We start from the raw sequence: 16966 nt of genomic DNA on the forward strand, positions 1-16966 counted from the left end.
CGAAGTTTGATTGAGTCATGTTTGTAGCTGAGTCATTAAGACAACTGCAAATACTTGCAAATGTTTAAGGCTAGTAAGACTGTAGCATTGTCTTTTCTTTCCTTCTCTCTCTGCCCCCAGTCACACCATTTAATTCTGCTTATAATGAATTCTTGTGGCTGCAGAATAGCAGCTGCTTATTTATGTGGCTTTTAGCTTGATCTTTGAAGAGTATTATGATGAGGGGGAAAAATTCTACTGCACTCTTAAGTGTCAAATTCATATCTCTGTCTTGGAGATGCACAGGGGAGGAGTAGAAACATGGTCTTTACAGCCCTGGACTTGAGCATAGGGAGCTTCCTGCCTGGTGCTGGGCTGTTGGATCAGCACAGGAGTGGAAACGGATGGAAAAGGCAGCTGCATCTTGTCACTTCTTCCTTAAACTGATTAAAGGTGTGATCCAGACTTTTCTTCAGTTTCTGGTAGTATGTAGAAAAGGCCAAAGCAGAAATGTTAAGCAGTCTGATGCAGTGACTTACAGCTCTTGTAATCTGGTAAGAGCTGTCAGAGGGACTCTGGCAGTAGAGACAGATTTGCTCTTTCTCTTCCCTTCTATTTTGGATGTGCTGCTGGCTTGTTGATAGAGACATCTGTTTTACTTTTCCTCTGAGTGACAAATCATTGGGCAATGAGTGAGTATATGTGGGTGCATTCCTAAAAAGGTTAACTGTTGCTCTGGGTTTGAAGCTGAAAAGTAGTAGCAAGTTTCACTGTAAGAAAGAATGTTGCCAAGTGCTGGGCTTCTAATAGTGCTTCTAACTGGGATGCAGTGACATCCCAGAGTGATGACTGAGTCAGGGCTGATTTGAGAACTTGTTGACATCCATGGAACACTGGCTTGTTTTGTTGGTAGCATCTGGCATCAGAGGAGGAGTAATTGGGGGAGGGATAGGAGTTAACACTTCATATAAATGTCAAGACACTTTACAGTTTATCAAATGAGAAGCATTTGGGGATTACATACTGGAGGGAATGTTGCTTAAAACCCAACCAACCAGGAAATAACTCCAGCCTTTTCTCCCCCAACTAACCCTGTCATGTGCACTCCCTCGTACCACTCAAGTGGCTCGACCTTCCCAGAGTTCTAAGTGCAATCAAAGCATAATGACTTAGAATGGAACAGCCATTATATGCTTAGCATTTCCTCCCATGTGTATATTAGAACATGTTTTATTGAAATAAGTATGCTAGCCAGCACAGGAATCCTGTGTTAAGATTGTGAAAGCCTATAGCGCCTTTAACCCTTTCACAGGTGACTGTGGGAGACAGGTAAAGGAAGGTTTCTTTGGTTTACTGTGAAGGCCCCTGTCAAATGCTTAAATCAAGATTTTTCTCTTCATGAAGACAAGGTGTACATGATTGGTTTCACTAAGGATATTTGGAATTAATTCATCCTGAAAAAATTTAAACTTGGTATTTCTGAAACAGGCAAGAAAAAACATCTGCTAATGTCAGAGTAGTCTGAAAATGCTTCATGCTTTTTAGCGCTTTCTGTAAAAAGTGATTAGATAATCTAGAGAAATCCCTTCTAACCTGCATCATTCTGATTCTAAAATAAGAACCATTGACTTCTGCTTAATGTTAATTTAAAGGAGAAAATATTGTCTTGCCTCTTGCAGCCATCTTGGTTTTCATCTCTGAACAGATGGTAATAGTAAGACATTCTAGTTTGAAACAGGCTCTGTGGATAAAGCTGCATAACATCTTAGTGATAACCTACAGACTTCACAGATTGGTATTCTGAGCAGTAGTTAAACCACTTGGTGTGTTTGTTCATTCATGCATTAAGATTGCCACAATACAGGGTCACAACAACTTCCTTGTGTTCATCTGCTCAGTAAAAAATAGTGTAGCTGGAGCAGAGGCTTTAATAGTCATGGATCTGACCAGGTTAAAGTATTTCTCCTGGTTCCTGTTTCCTTTCTAGTTAAAGAAAAACTATTACAGTCAGCCTATACCCGGTTATTATCATGACTTCCTACTGGCTTTAATTGTTAATGTGGCTATTCTGGAATTTTTTTCTTTAAAAAGTTAATTTTTCTCAAACTACTTGGTAATTTGTTGAGTGGTTCCTGTTCCTTAATTCAGATATTCATAATATCTGAGGAAGCCCTAGCCTTTGTGAAAGAGGATGGTGGTGAGTAGCTAAGTGGGGAGGGAGCTGTGGATGGGAAACTCTTCTGGAGCCTAAAGAGGCTACATGCCTATAACTTAATTTGGAAGCTCTGATGGGTAAGTGTGACCTGAGAGGCTGGAAGAGAGAAGAGCTGCTAGAATTGAATTGGTAACAAATAGTGTGAAAAAGCTTGCGCCCTTGAGAATTAAGCTGGCTGGTCTCAGCTTTCATGACAAGATAGTCGTGTTACCATGGAGCACAGACTGTCAGTGCACATGCTCTGAGAAGTTATTCTGGAGATGCATTTAGATGTTGAAACTAGAAGTGTATTCTGTTGGAGTGTGGGAATGGCAGCAAGAAGATATAAAATAGCATCAACTCTAGATGACCGTGTAAACAGACTTACCTAGTCAATACCATTACCATAAAAAAAAAAAAAAAAAAAATTTGGATCATGATAATGGTCTGTAAACTGTTTTTGAAAGGCTTCTTACTGGGTTAAGAGCTTGCAAGAGTTCTGGAAAGGTTCTGAGTCCTTAAATTGAGTAAAAGGTCATGAAGTTTATTTGACTGTTTGGAAGGAAAGTATGGAAGTAAAACTCCCTTGATCTCAGTGTACCTGACTTACTGTTTTGTTAAAATAGTTTGGGGCATGATAATGCATTGGGTTCCTATCTGTTTTAAAATATCAGAGGGAAGGAAGGTGAAAGAATATTTCACAGAAGAGAGGAGAGTCCTTGGCTGAAAGAGAAGCTCGAACACTTCATATCATATGCTTGAAGTCATGTGTTGTGATGTGTCCTTCTGTGGTTTCTGTGCTGGTGACTGAGAGAGAGCAAGCTATAAATACTTCTCTGTTCTCCACTTATGTGGTCAATTTAAGGCTGGCTGGAACTTCTATTTAGAACTTGACCACTCAATTGGCAAATTAGGCCACCTTTCCTGCTTCCATTGGAGATTGCTCTAAGAAAAAAAAAAAAGGAAAGTGAATCTTCCAGCCTAAGTGGTTTGAATTGTGAGATACACTCTTAAGAGGCATGTTCTAAAAGAAGATCTGGAACCTTTGACAGACTGTTCCAGGACTTTTCTTCATCTCTTTGAAGAAGACTTCTGAAGGATGAATGATATTTCTTCCACAATGGGCTCAGCCTTTCCATACACTTACATGAAACAAGTGAGCTCTTGTTCTTCACTAAAAATACTTTTCATTAGCAAATGTGTTAAAACATAGGGTCTCACTTTGCACAGTTCATTTGTGTGCAGTCTGTTTGCAGTAGCCTTTAAAACACTGGAGACATTCCTGAAAAGGCTTAAATTCTGAGCCCGGGCTCCAGATGTAATCGATACCAGAAAGTATACAACCCTTGGTCTGGATGGTATCTAGCAGGCTTACATGGGTTGCTGAAGCACTGTTTGTCCAGCTTTGCTTCCTCTGCAGGTGGTTCAAGATGCTCTGTTCTTCTGTGCACTATCTCAGAATAATACACTGATCTTTAAAACCGGATGCATCCTATTCCAGTGCCTCAGTTTCCCTTAAATGCTGCCTCAGCCAATCTTACTGTGTTTCCCATCTCTTCTGAAAACCTTTTCTTAAAGGTCTCTTCTGCTCAGGTCCCTGTTTATTGATCTGCATTTATCCGCCTTGAGTCTGTATTCTTATGCCAGTAGGATTTCTCTGTGGATCTTTGCCCTAGCTTGTCTACCTTCTCTGAAGGGATGCATATGAGAAGTTACATGAAATGACATATTGAACTCCAAGTGAGGTCTCCTGGCCTAACAGAGAAATTGCCTCCCCCCTTTCCACAGTCTGATCTGGATCATCTGATCACCAGCTGATCATGTCAGCTGTTGCTGTGTGGTGGGCCTTATTCAGGAGGGATAAATTGACCCTTGCTTCCTTTCAAGATCCAACTGCTTTTGCTTGGAAAACTGCAGCCAGCAAAATGTGTTTTTGTTATCTCTCAAACTGAGCTGAAGCACATGATTGAAAAGATTATGCCATAGTAGGTTACTAAATATATTTTTGCATGACTTGCTTATACTACAAAGAACAACACAATGATAGCCATCTCCAGTAATGATGGGAGTACCTTCTCTTGGTGTACATCAGTGCCAAAACTTTATTTTAGTACCTTCTCAAGTCATTAGTACAGAAAACAGTGCAGCTGTCTTGGCAGGCTGTGCTAGGAAGAGCAGTTCCTAATTTAGTGGGTGTCTGTCCAATTGATGCATTTGGAAGTGGCAATTCAGACTGGCAGTAAAAGAGGATTGAAAGCTGGTACCGAGCACAGTAGTGATTAGCTTGCGGTAGCTCAGGGCTACTTCATTCTTTACAATGGAGAAATGTTAGTGTGTTTGCCCTCTGCTTTCAGAGAAACGGATTGCAGAATGGTCAGTGTTGCAGCCTGGTTGCTTGTTGCTAGGAAGGGAGTTAGAAAATAAAGGCATCTTTTGAAATAGGTGCCTTGCTGGCCTGAGACTGAAGGCCTTGAAACTTTGGCCTGGCCTACTAGTTAGAAAGCAAGCTTTGTACCTGGGAGAATCACCTAAAAACATTCCAGCCAGCATTATTTTGGTCTTGTCCAGGTCTGTTTTGGAAGATTTTTGTTTATCTAAATAATGATCTCATGCTTAGGCTGGGAAGTTTTTGTGAGAGCAGTGGTTGCTACTGCTTCACTTCAAACAAAACTTAAAATCTGGAAGCTTGTTATACAGGCACATGGTTTGCAGGAGATTGTGATACTTAATACTGTCTTCTAACAGTTTTGTAGAGAGAGTGAGTGGCTGAAGGAAGTGTGTTCCTTTGGCCCCTTACTGGAGACTCGCTGAGAAAAATCATTGCATCTCAATGTGTGCTGAGTCCTGCCAGAAACCAGCTGTTACGGTGATTACTGCTGCAGCACAAGCTGGAGCTCTGTTGATTGGGATAGGCAGTTGTGCTTTTATATCTGAAAGTTGCAGCAGGATTGCTAAATCTCATCATTGTGCTGTCTGCCTGTTGCTTTGAGATACAGTTATATGACTACTGCCAGGACAGCTATGTAAAAGCTTGGTGAAACAATAGCTTTAACATAAGGTTGAAACTTTCCTTTGACAGGGGATGAGGTACTGAAGATAGTGTGTCACTTTAAGGCCCCTGCATTCTGTGTCATATTATGGGTTGTCTTATGGATGTTAAACTCCTAGTTAGATTCATTAGTTTTGCTGTTCTGAAGGTAGAAATGTTGCTGGCAGAGGGGATAGATAGATTTTCATTGCATACATAAGGTTGATAAAGCATACATAGAGTTGGTAAATGCTTATGACCTTTCTAGGTTTGTAACATATGCTGATGGAAAGCTGTATGGGGAAACCAAATTTGTTGTCTTCTTGCTTCACTAAAAATGCTTTTACTTTTTTTCAGGTAGTGACAAATGTTCATCTTATGGAAAACTACTTGATGCATGTTGACCTTAAAGCAAAGGGTTAAGCTGTCTTGCTAGACTGCTTTTTGTCCTGGAAAGAATCAGCAGTGAAAGTTAGGCTGTCAGCTTTGTTTTCATTTCCTAACTATTGTCTGCTTGCCAGCATCTTTTAAATGTTTTAAATGTAGCTTTTGTATTTTTTCTAATGCATAATGCTTGTATGCAGTGTTTCTTGTGATGATGCCAGAACAGCCATATAGTAAATATTTAATAAGAGTAGTAAAGATTTCTTGTTCTCAACGGGCTAAAATCCTGATCTAAAGGAAGTGAAATTGCCATTCTAAATTATTTATGAAATGCTGTGCACGAGGAGATTGGGTTTGTTTGGTTTATGATACACAGATGAAAGGAGTAATGGTCTCAGTTTAGTTAAGACATAAATGGTGGATTTTAAGCATGATAAAAATCTAAGTAATCCCATTTTTCTGGCTGTGGGTGATATATCTTCATCAAAAGTGGTAGCTGTAGCACAAGTTGGATGTTAGAAATTCTTCTGTTGTTCTATCCTTCAGCTGACTCAGTTTTAGGAGAGCTTGCTTTGTAATCCTTTTTCTGAAAAGCATGAGTTGGTTGCTTGAAAGTTTTAACAATAGAACTGTCACTTCCTTAACAAATTTCTTTTTGAAGATGCTAGACATGGCTTATCGACTGTCATGGGAACATGTATTTCCCTTACAATTTACTAGTATTTAAAAATTACAGTGGTTGGTGGTATAGCTACAACTTCAGTGTAAGGTGAAAGCATGTGATGCAGGTGTGACTGATGCTTTGAGCATGTAACTCAACATGTGAAAAGTACTTTCTTCCGTGTTCAAATGCAACAGAAAAGTAGTCAGACTGGTTGAGACTAGGGAAGGAGTAAACAGAAGTAGTGAGGTGTATAAGGTAAAAGGAGACCAAAACTCTTACAGAAGAAGAAAACAGTGTGGGTACCTCTGTCCTGAGACTTAAAGCTTGAAGCTTAAGTCCTTGGATGCTTAATGGATTGAGACACCCTGTACCTGACTACTCTCCCCTTCACTATCATTGTTCCATTGCATGTAATGAAGAGTGATAAAAATAAGAAATGTGAAGACTTCTGAAGAAGGTAGGAGTTTACCTACTTCTACCAGCAAGGGCTAGCTGTTTGAAGTGGTAGCTGTCTGCTGAGAATGTTCTTCCTTTTAGCATTACCATTTTAATAGATGGTGGGGGTTTTGTTTCTCTTGGGGACCACAATTCTTCTCAGGGATAATAAATCTTTATTTCAGAACGGAGTCTGTGTTAGTGATGGGAGACATGTACTGAGATGGCGTTTACCCAGCTTCACAGTACACTTATAAATGTAATCCTGGTCTAGTAAGAAGCCACTGTAGTTCTTAGAGCATTTAAAAAGAGAATGAGCAAAATTGCCTGGCAAACAAAGAAAGACTGTGCCTGAGAGGAATAATCCTTTTATAAGTAAAAAGCTCAAACATGCTTTCATGCCTCAACTCTGCAGTTTACTTTTTATGTTGGGATTTACTTTTATACACTAGTATCAATTTCTTTCTTGTTTATTATTCTCCAAACAAGAATATAAATTGCCTTCTGTAAGTTTGAGTGTATCTGGAGTAAAAGCATATATTGTCTTTAAAAATAGGTTAATGTGTCCAGCAACTTTTAACATAATTATCCAAATTCACTTTTTTTTTTTTCAAATGGAGAAAGATGCAAAGTTATCACCCATGGAAGTTAAGCTCCATAAAATGAAGTTCCTCTTTATATTGCAACTCAGTGGGATTCCAGTACTGCCTTCCTTTGTTTTTCTTTAAAATAAACCCATTCTAAAGCCCTTACAGTGTGTGTATAGATCTCGCTGTCTGTTTTTACTTCATTGTAGAAGTAAGCTTTCAAAACAGTTCAAGGCACAGACATTATATTGGTCTTCAAGTAATACCACCTTTGAAAATACTGATAATTACTTCATTTTATGAGCCTGTTATATTTCTGATTTGGGTGAGACAGGAAGCTAAAATTCTTGCTATTGAGATTATGGGTTTTTTACATTTTAGAATATAACCTGATCTTAATAAATACACATGAATACTATAAAATATTTTACAACAACATAAAATTTTAATGACTTCTTTTTTCTGTTTGCCATTAGGTTGGGTTTAAATCTACTGTGGTTTGCTTTAGAATGTGGTGGTGGGTTGAATTTAAGTGGTGGACATAATTAGATGCAAGAAATATGATTAAATTGAACTCACCTTTTTCATGGTGATAATCCATCAATAGAAGAGGCATGAAAGTAACTTTTGCTAGTGACGTGCAATCTTTCTGCCAGCTCTTGATGTCTCTTGGGGGACTGAAATAGAGCCTGCTAGTTAACTTTCTAACAGTTGTTGTGCATACTATAATCTTAACGAAAGGCATGATAGCAGATGAGTGCATGTTAATATTGCTGGACCTGGAAATGTTACAGGACTTAATTTTTTTTTGTGTTCTGAAACATCCCATGGAATAGACATGACAATTTAATTTTAAGCTGTCTCTTTTTGGGGAAATAAAGATGTAACTGTATACTGGGTGTGTATGTATGTGTATACACACATATTTATAAACCTATTTTTGTAGAAACAAATTGCATGCTGTAGATGTAGATGTTAAGAGAAGGAAATGAAATGTGATCAAAAGACAGACCCATCACGGTTCTAAGACTTCCTATTTCTCCTCTGAGTAGCCCTTCCTGTCTCCTTATTTGAACACAACAATTCTTGTGCTTCTGAAATAATAATTTGTTCTTTTGCCAAATAATAAAATGCGTTTGTTTTTTTGGTTTTTTGGTTTTTTTTTTTTTTTTTTAATCCTACCTCCCATGTCTACTGCAGTAAAAGCAAATGGCTTAACAAAACAGCCATTTTCTGACTCATGTCTGAGTCCACTTGGGTTTTCCTCCTCTGTCTGAGCTTCTGAGAAACCTTTCTTTGCTGGGTTTCATGCTCAAGAGCCTTTTAGAAGCAAATGTTTACAGTTTTCTGCTGTCCTTTCCTGTCTGCATTTTGAGACCTCTGCCAAGAAGTTCTTTGAGCATGCTCTGCTATTAGTTTGCTTTTTTGTAGGAAGGCTCATTATTATTTTCAAGTTGGAGGAAAATCCTGTACCTTACATAGGAGCCTTCCTGTCCAGACTGCCTTCAAAGTCCATTTACCACTTGGTAAACTAACAGCAGAATTGATGACTTCAGCTCCTAAGGGGTCTCAACTCTTTGTCAAGGTTTGGGTTTTAACCTTGAGTATACTTGTGATTCTTCAAACTGCTGAGATGGGGTTGCTTGTAGGGAATGGAGCATTGAAACTCTGCTATAAGAATGAGCCAAACAAAAATTCCAGCAGTCTTACTCTGTTTATATGTGAAATAACTTCAGAATATGCTGCTCTTAATGGAGCCTTCCATATTTTTTTTTTGTAAGGAGACTGATGTAAGAAAGTAACACTGAAATAAAGTACTATTCTTGCTATGTTTAACTCCTTGAAATAAGGAGAGAAAAAAATTACTAGTTTAGATAGCTTTCTGATTAAAAAGGCATCCTAGAGAAAGGGTGAGGAAGCAGATTCTTCCAAAATGGTTAATGATCAGCAAGCTGTGCTTTCAGTAGGAAGACAATCTAGAAGCATGTTGTCCATGGAACAAATGCTTTTCTTATAGAAGGTCTTAATACTCCCGAATATTTTTGGTTGATGACTTGCAGATGCATGCAGACTTCTGTGTTGTACTTGAACTTTCTCCGTGCTTTCAGTGGTCTAATGTGTCTGTGGGTCATGCACTTTTTCAATTCTGATATAATAAAAACAATTCTCATGGAAAAGTGGTATGAGGGTGCTGCCAGAGCTGCAGTTTGGTGTGGAGGAGAAGCAGGGAGAGAATGAAACCTTAAAAATGATATCAAACAGTTGTTTATCAGAACATATGTTGTGGACTGGGACTTTTCATTTCATACTTCAACTATTTAAAATGTTTGGAGAATTTAAACACTTGTCAGTATTAATCAGTTTAAGTGTAAACTTAAAAATTTTCTTCAGTTGAATTTTTAGATCCAGTTCCACAGGATGTTTGTTAGGACACTTGTTGAAAGATGATGCTGTTCCCTGCATGAAGAGAACTCTTTCTGATACATAGAAACTTGGAAGGTATCAGGAGTCAAGAAGTATGAGGAACTGAGAAGTATTGTTTTCCTGTTTGTTTCTGCAGAAGTCTCTGAAGGCTTCTATTGTAGCACAGTTTATTTGAAAGACACCTCCCTCATGAATACACTGTAAAGTATGTTTTGTTCTCTTGATTAGCAATATTACTGTGTACTGCAGTGCTAACGTTACTCAGCTACTACTACAGAGATATTGATAACAGCCTAATTGGTAGAGGCAATTGCTCAGATAGTAATGACTCTTTCCTACAGTGACATATTTATAACATTGATGACCTAGAGTAATGTGATTCTTGGTCTAATATTGCTGTAGTAGAGGTAGAAGTAAATGGAGAGAGAAAAAGGTTGCCTGTATAAAGAATTAGAAAATATTTTCTAAAATAGACATAAGGTTTCTGAAGCTGGTGGTGTTGCATACTACCATGCCATCCATTTAGTATAAGGTAAATTCATCCAAGTATATTTATGTAAATTGTTTGTACTTAAAATTAAGCTTTGTTAATTTTCTTGGCAGTTACTGCCCTTTATTTGGTATTACATTCTTCAAAAAGTTGTATTTTAATATTGGAGGATAAATCCCTCACAGTGTATTGTGAGGGTGCATATAGATGTTACACTATGACTATGTGTTTTTAAAAAAAGGAAAAAAAATTCCCTTTTTGCTGTAGAGATCAGGATGTGCCTCTAATGTAATTTCTGCTCTTGTGTGTGCATGTTGGAAGCTTTTTTGTAACGCATCCTGTATGTGGCTGTTGGGCATTGTGGATAAGTAACTTCATTCTCTCCATTACTGGCACAGTTTTGTCATGTCTTATGGAATGGCCTTCCCTGTTCTCCAGCAGCGATGCTGTCTGTGAAGTATCTAACTAACATGTGTTATGTACCGTGAAGCCTGTCAACTAACTAGTACTATGTACTGTCTACTATATACTTAAAGAGAAAACCGTTGCTCTCATTTGTCTAGTCATTAGACCCATTACTGAGAAAGTAGAACTTGACAAGTGTCTGTGTGGCAAGTAAATATTTGTTCACTGAAATTTTTGGTTCTGTACCTGAATTGTTCTTGTATTTCTCTTTAGCTAAGACAAGTCAAAGCTACAAGTCAAAAATGAATGACAGGCACTCAGTGGAGTCTGACATGCAGTTCAGACTTCTCAAGAACACGTTTGTACTGGTTTAAGCTCTTAAGAGTAAATGCAAAAGCAAAGATTGGGTATTGCATCAGGTCATCTGAGAATCTTAAAGCTGAAAATGGCATACAAGTGATAGTTTTATATTCCAAAGAAAACCTGGTGAATAGGATGACTAAAAAACCAAACTGTTAGCATGAAGCAAGTAGTTTTGTTATAAAACACGATTATTAATCATCTTTGGTTTGGTGTTCTGATGTTGTCACAGGTTATGGACTGAATTGTGAGAAGATAGCTATTCATATGCCTGGTTCTCAGGAGGATAAACGTTCATATATACAATTACTATCAGATGAATTAAAGCTTTTTAGAAACAGACACCCCACCCCCCAAATATAGTCCATTATGTAATACAATTTAATACAGTTAAGAATTGTTTAATACATTCAAGAATTCTTGTAATTTTGACCTTGGGAGATTAGTTAGGTCAGTACTGGGCATGCTTGGGAGACTTACCAAGGAATTAAGTGCTAGCAAATTGCTTGCTCTATTTCCAGATCTGGGTGAGCAGTAATAGTTATTTCATATGCAATGCGAATGCTGAATTCTAGACACTGTAAGCAGTTTGGCTAGGGTTCCTCAAACATACTGTCAACAGAAAACTAGAATTTGCCAAAAAAAACGCTCTCAGTCCGGGCTTTCTGATAAAATGGTCAACTAAAATGATGGTTTTAATTTTGCAGCACCATCTGTTCTGCAGGGCACCAGCTGTCTGTCCACTGACAGGACTGGCAGAAGTGGCCCTGGTGTGCTTCAGTACAGGTAAGGCAGTTGTGGCAGTGAAAGCACTGTGGAATTACTTGTCTGCTATCACTTTCTCCCTTCCTGACTCGTGTTTAACCATTAGCCAGGCATTAGCACTGAGAATTCCATACTTTGAAGACAAGAGAGAGCATACATCTGCCTAATGTTTTAAAATAACCTGTGTTCAAGCTGAGATTTCTGATCAGCTGCAAGTTAATTTTTCCTGTTTAACACTGTTGCTTGCCTAAAAATGGGCAGGTGAATTATACTGCTCAAGTTTAGGATGCCTAGCTTTGAATCTCAAGTTTTGAAAAGATAAATGATGTGATACTCTAATTGCTTATTGCACTTGCATCAATGTATCAAAACTACTATACCAGTCTAGTCTTAAGTGTTCCTGGAGCTTTCAAATTAAGTCTTCAGAGGTGAACAAAGTGTTAGCTTATATGATAAAAGCTTGTCTGTGCACCCAGACAGTTGGAGGTGCCTGAATAGTACCTTGCCTGGCTTTATTCAAAGGCTCATCCTGGGAGGCATCAGTCCATCAGAGGCCTGTCTCTGCAAGCCAGTGGAGGAACACAAAGGCAAAACTGGAGAACCTCAATTAGGGGCTTGGAGGAAAGGAAAACCCTGTCCAGGTCCCTCTCAGGACTGTCCCAGGAGACCTTTAGCCGCATTGTCCAGGAGTGAAACCAAGCAACATGGTTCACTGCCTGAGCACCTTTTGGACTGAGTGGGAAAAGAGAGTTTCAGGGTAGCACAGGACTTGCTGTGGGATATTTAGGGGATAAACCAAAGGTGGAGAGAGGGATCTAGGTCACTTGTGGAAGAACAAGTGTGGTGAAAATAGAGGGATTAGGGGATAAAGAAAGGCCAGTTGCATGTAAATAGGGTGCTTGTTTGTATGATTATCTCTCCATGCCCTTCACCTGATCAGTGGAACCTGTCCTGTGCCTTTGTTAAACTATTTTCTATTTTCCGGGTGTGTGTGATGGGGGGGTTGAGTGCAGTGACTGGAGTGGGATCAAGGGTCTGTGAGCCTGTGATGCCAGCAACTGCAGACACTGCAATGAAAGGATGTAAGTGCCAGCAGCTGAAGTGGGATATCAGGTCATGAGGGCCCCTGTGTTTGTGGTGCCAGTAGCTGCAGAGAGTGTGGGTGTGCCAGTGAATGAGGGAGCACTAGCAAAGATCAAGCCTGGAAGACGGGGGTGTGGGTGTGGGGGTGTGTGTGTGTGCGCGTGCGCGCGCATCTAAGGGTGATACTGTGGGAGGAGCTGGCTGTCAGTGGGACCAGGGGAGTCCTACCAGCTTCCAGAGAGTCAGTGGGGTCTGAGTGTCTCTAAGAGCAAGACCTACGTGTGGTTTGTCTCTAAGGGTGACATCAGGTGTGTTCCAGCCAGCTGTGTGCATGGGCACATGAGAGACAGTCTGTAGTAGCAACTAGAGCAGGACTATGGCCTTGGGGACTCTTACCCAGGTGGCATCAACTGGAGAGTCTGAGATCCTGGGACCAGCTACTGGGTGGACTGCTGGAAGGATCTGCATTATACATATATATAGATATGCCTTCACTAGCAGACCTCCATCCTGCTCAGACTGGAGAGGGGAGCAGGGTGAGGCTGTGGTGCTACCTGTGTGTGTTTGAGCACTCAGTGTATTGATCTCTGTGGCTGACTACGGTATACACATGTGTGTGTGCCAACAGGGAGTGCATGCTGAGCCTTATTCCTGGTTGAACCTGGGGACCTGGAGCTGCAGCAGCCTCCCCTCTACTGGGCTGCTGGATTCAACCCCCTTGCTAATGTAGAGAAGGAAAGTATAATGCTGTATAGCATCAGTTTGTATTAAATCTGTTTGTCTTAGCTTTCAAGGACAGCCTTACATTTTAAGTAGTGAAAAATATCATGCTTAGAATTTTGCATTTTCATGGCTCACTAAAACTCAGCTTCTGTTATTGCTTGTTTTAAAGCTATGTCCACTCTATGAATGTAGTCCTATGAACTAAAATTAGCTGCAATTCTTCTGAAAGGAACATTGCATCTACACTGAAAATTTATATACTGAGTTTAAATGAGATGTTACTTAAGGAGATAAGGCCAACTTGTCTGATGTTAGCTTTATTCTAAGGTTGCTTTTGTCTGAAGAGTGTCTTGGAGAAGTCCCTTCCAAATGTCTTTTGTAACCTTAGGGTTTTTTATCTCACTGTTGCAGAGAGGTGCCTATAGTGATGATTTTGTCAAAACCCCTATAGTATTGTTTTAGTAACTTGTATAGCAAGAGATAACATCGTCTGCCCTTTCAAGAAACTGACTTTTGTAGTGTAGCTGAGTAACACCGAGCAAGGAGTGAAACCCAGTGTGTCATCATTCAAGATTATATACTTCAAATACCTTAATTTAAAGACTATTCAGATTTGGTCTGCTACCTAATGGATATGTTGCTCAAAGTGCACTTTTTTCCTAAATATCCTTTTAACATTTCCCTGGCACTTTGCTGTCTTTAAATTTTTGTTCATATTCATGCCCAATGACTAAAATGTTATTAGGACAACAAAACAAAAGTGGGTTATCTTGACTAAAAGGCAAGAAGATATGCTGGTAAGATGTATGTCAGGGACCTTAGACATCTTCCTGATTTGTCAATCTACTTAAACTGTACTCCAGTTATCTGCAGTGTTACACTTACTATGCTTGGTGGTATGGTAATGCACAAAGTATTTCATTTTAACAGGTGTTGAGCATTTAGTCTCAGCAGCTCAACTGTAGCTTTATGCAGAAAAAGAAACTGCAAGAAGTAGTGAATGCTTATACAGAAAATAACTCATTTTTTCCTTTATCCAAAATGAAGTAGTTGATGTAAATAAAACATTTTCAAGCTATTTGTTTTAGCTGTGTTTTTATTTGGGGGAGTGGGCATATCTTCGGGTTTATGGCTTTCTTTGAGACCTCTGTGCTGGGTGAGCACCTGAGGTTCATCTGATTTGTTTTGATTTTGATACCTATGATAGAGGAGCCTGTGATGGGTGGGGGAGCAGTCCACTTCCTCTCTGCTACAGGCACTATGCAGAGTTGGTGATCAGTCTCCAACTTCACTCACCTGCTAGGTAGTGGTATTGGAACTTCACCTTTTTTCTTGTGACTGTCCATGATTTCACAGGCTGAGATACAGGTTTTATATGTTGGGGCATGCTAATGTGTGTATGTTGCCATCTATTTTAGCAAAGTTGGGTTTTTTTCCATAGGAGGTGGGAGGAAAGACAGTACTCTCAGGAAAGCAGAAACTGTCAGGATTCAGCAGTATCACAAGAACAGTGAAGGTCTTCTAATTTGGAATGTTTGATTGCTACCTAAATCTTTTAATGCTCAAATATCTCTTCTAGTCACAATACAAAGTTGAAATAGAACAGGAATGAAAAATTGTGATTAAACAACTTTAAATTTTGTTTAGCAGCATATTTATTGGAGGTAGTTTGCTACTTATGTTAGTTCTTAAAACAACAAAACCAAGAAGCCTCCCAACTCCTGGAAAAATATATCATGCTTAGATGAAGACTCTGATTCTCTGTCCTTGTAGAAGCAATGACTATATAATCTGACCAAAAATGAGCATACTGTAATCTAATGTGTCAGTGTAATAAGAAAGCTATTCTATGCTCTACTTGCTTTCATGCTGTTAATGGAAGGCTGCCACACTATATTACTTAGTTTCTGAACTGTGACTTAAATTTTTCACCTTTCAAGCAGTCCAAATTCAGTGATCTGATGCCTACTACATTATTTCATATACCAAGTCAGATGAAGTGACAGTGTAGCTGCAGGTTATAAAACTTTGATATTTCAAGAGGATGCAACAAAAGGCATCAAGGGACTTTGACAGCTGGTGAACTACATCAGAAATGCCTAATAGAATTGAAAGGTTGCACTGTAGTTCAGTTTGTTGTGATAATAAATGGAGTGACAGTATTTCACTGTATGTTAACATTTTTTTGTGGAAGCATACATCTAAACATGTAGAAATCATACCCCACCCAGAGAGAATCTGAGCTGAAATTAGGTGAAGCAAGGATTGTTGTTTGTCATTCTTGCTCATTCTTAGGCATTAGCTAGTTATTTGTCTGCTGTTTTGTATCAACCCACTCTAGTTTTCTCTGGACTGAATGTTTTTTTCAGTGGTGAACTACTGGGAAATGTAGGAGAGGGCCGTGAATGGGCAGGTGAATGAAAAATGCAAGGATTCCTTTTTAGTCTTGGGGATTGGAGATACACTCTACCTGTTGTCAAAATCTGCTTTAGTAAAATGTAAAAGAATACTAGCTTTGTTGTAATAAATTCTTACAATTTCTTAAACAGAAACTAGAAAGTTGTAGAAGAAAAGTTTCTTTGGATAGTATTTCACTGGGTGATGAAAGCCTAAGGAAAAAACTTTTTTCCTGTTTTTCTTGATGCCTCTTCCCTGAATTTTAATGTCTCAGCAAATTAAGGCCTCTTAAGTGGTATATATAAAAATAGACAGAGTGATTAAGCTTAGTCTTGTGGGCTTTTATCAGAATGCTATGTGCCTTTTAAAAAAGGTATTAGACTGAAATACCTGTTTTAAAATGAGCACACTGGTGCTATAAGTGTTTTGAGAAAGCTGATGGAAGGAATTTAATCAATGAGACCACAGTATCAAATATGTAGGAATTGTATATTTTGCAACTACAGATGAATTGCTTTAGTAGGAAGGTGCTGTATGATTAAGGAGAATGGGATAAAGTAAGATGTGTTAATTGATGTGGATTGAAATATCCCTTAAAAGGAGATGGAGGAATTTAATATTGTAGCTATGCTGTTGATCACATAATCGGAATACTGACAATTTTGTAAAATACCTGAAGACATGAAAGAACGTAAGGAAAAAGTTATAGTAATAGCAGTAGACTTCATTTGCTCTCAAGTGGGAGGAGGAACAACAAACCTCACAACTAAATGTGAAGAGACTGTTTTTTTCAGTTGTCAAGGGTGTTCTTTGATCATCTGCCTTAATGTGCAAAGAGAAAATTTTAATCTTAAGCAATGAAGGATGTCTGGTTCAAGATATTACTCAGCAATCATTTTGTAAACATTACCTGTGTTGTACTGTTATTTGACATTCCTGTATGAAAACATCCCCAAATTTTTTCAATAACACTTATCCTCCCCTTCCCAAAAACTTAAGTAAGTGTCATAGACTTAGTGAATAGGGAGCAATGAAGAGGTGTAGCTGT

At 38.8% G+C, this 16966-nt stretch overlaps 1 protein-coding gene across 1 annotated transcript in view; it reads left to right on the forward strand.

The window, feature by feature from the left end:
* The first annotated feature begins 3278 nt into the window (after positions 1 to 3278).
* ATP11A (ATPase phospholipid transporting 11A) overlaps positions 3279 to 16966 on the forward strand; it is a 111012-nt gene continuing 97324 nt past the window's right edge. The window contains exon 1 of the mRNA XM_026857832.1: positions 3279 to 3329. Coding sequence (XP_026713633.1) covers positions 3294 to 3329 — 36 coding nt within the window. The 5' untranslated portion in view covers positions 3279 to 3293. The remainder of the gene's footprint in view (positions 3330 to 16966) is intronic.

Source organism: Athene cunicularia (assembly GCF_003259725.1).
Source record: "Athene cunicularia isolate RWA chromosome 1 unlocalized genomic scaffold, athCun1 chr1_part1, whole genome shotgun sequence".
In the NCBI taxonomy this organism is placed as follows: Eukaryota; Metazoa; Chordata; class Aves; order Strigiformes; family Strigidae; genus Athene; species Athene cunicularia.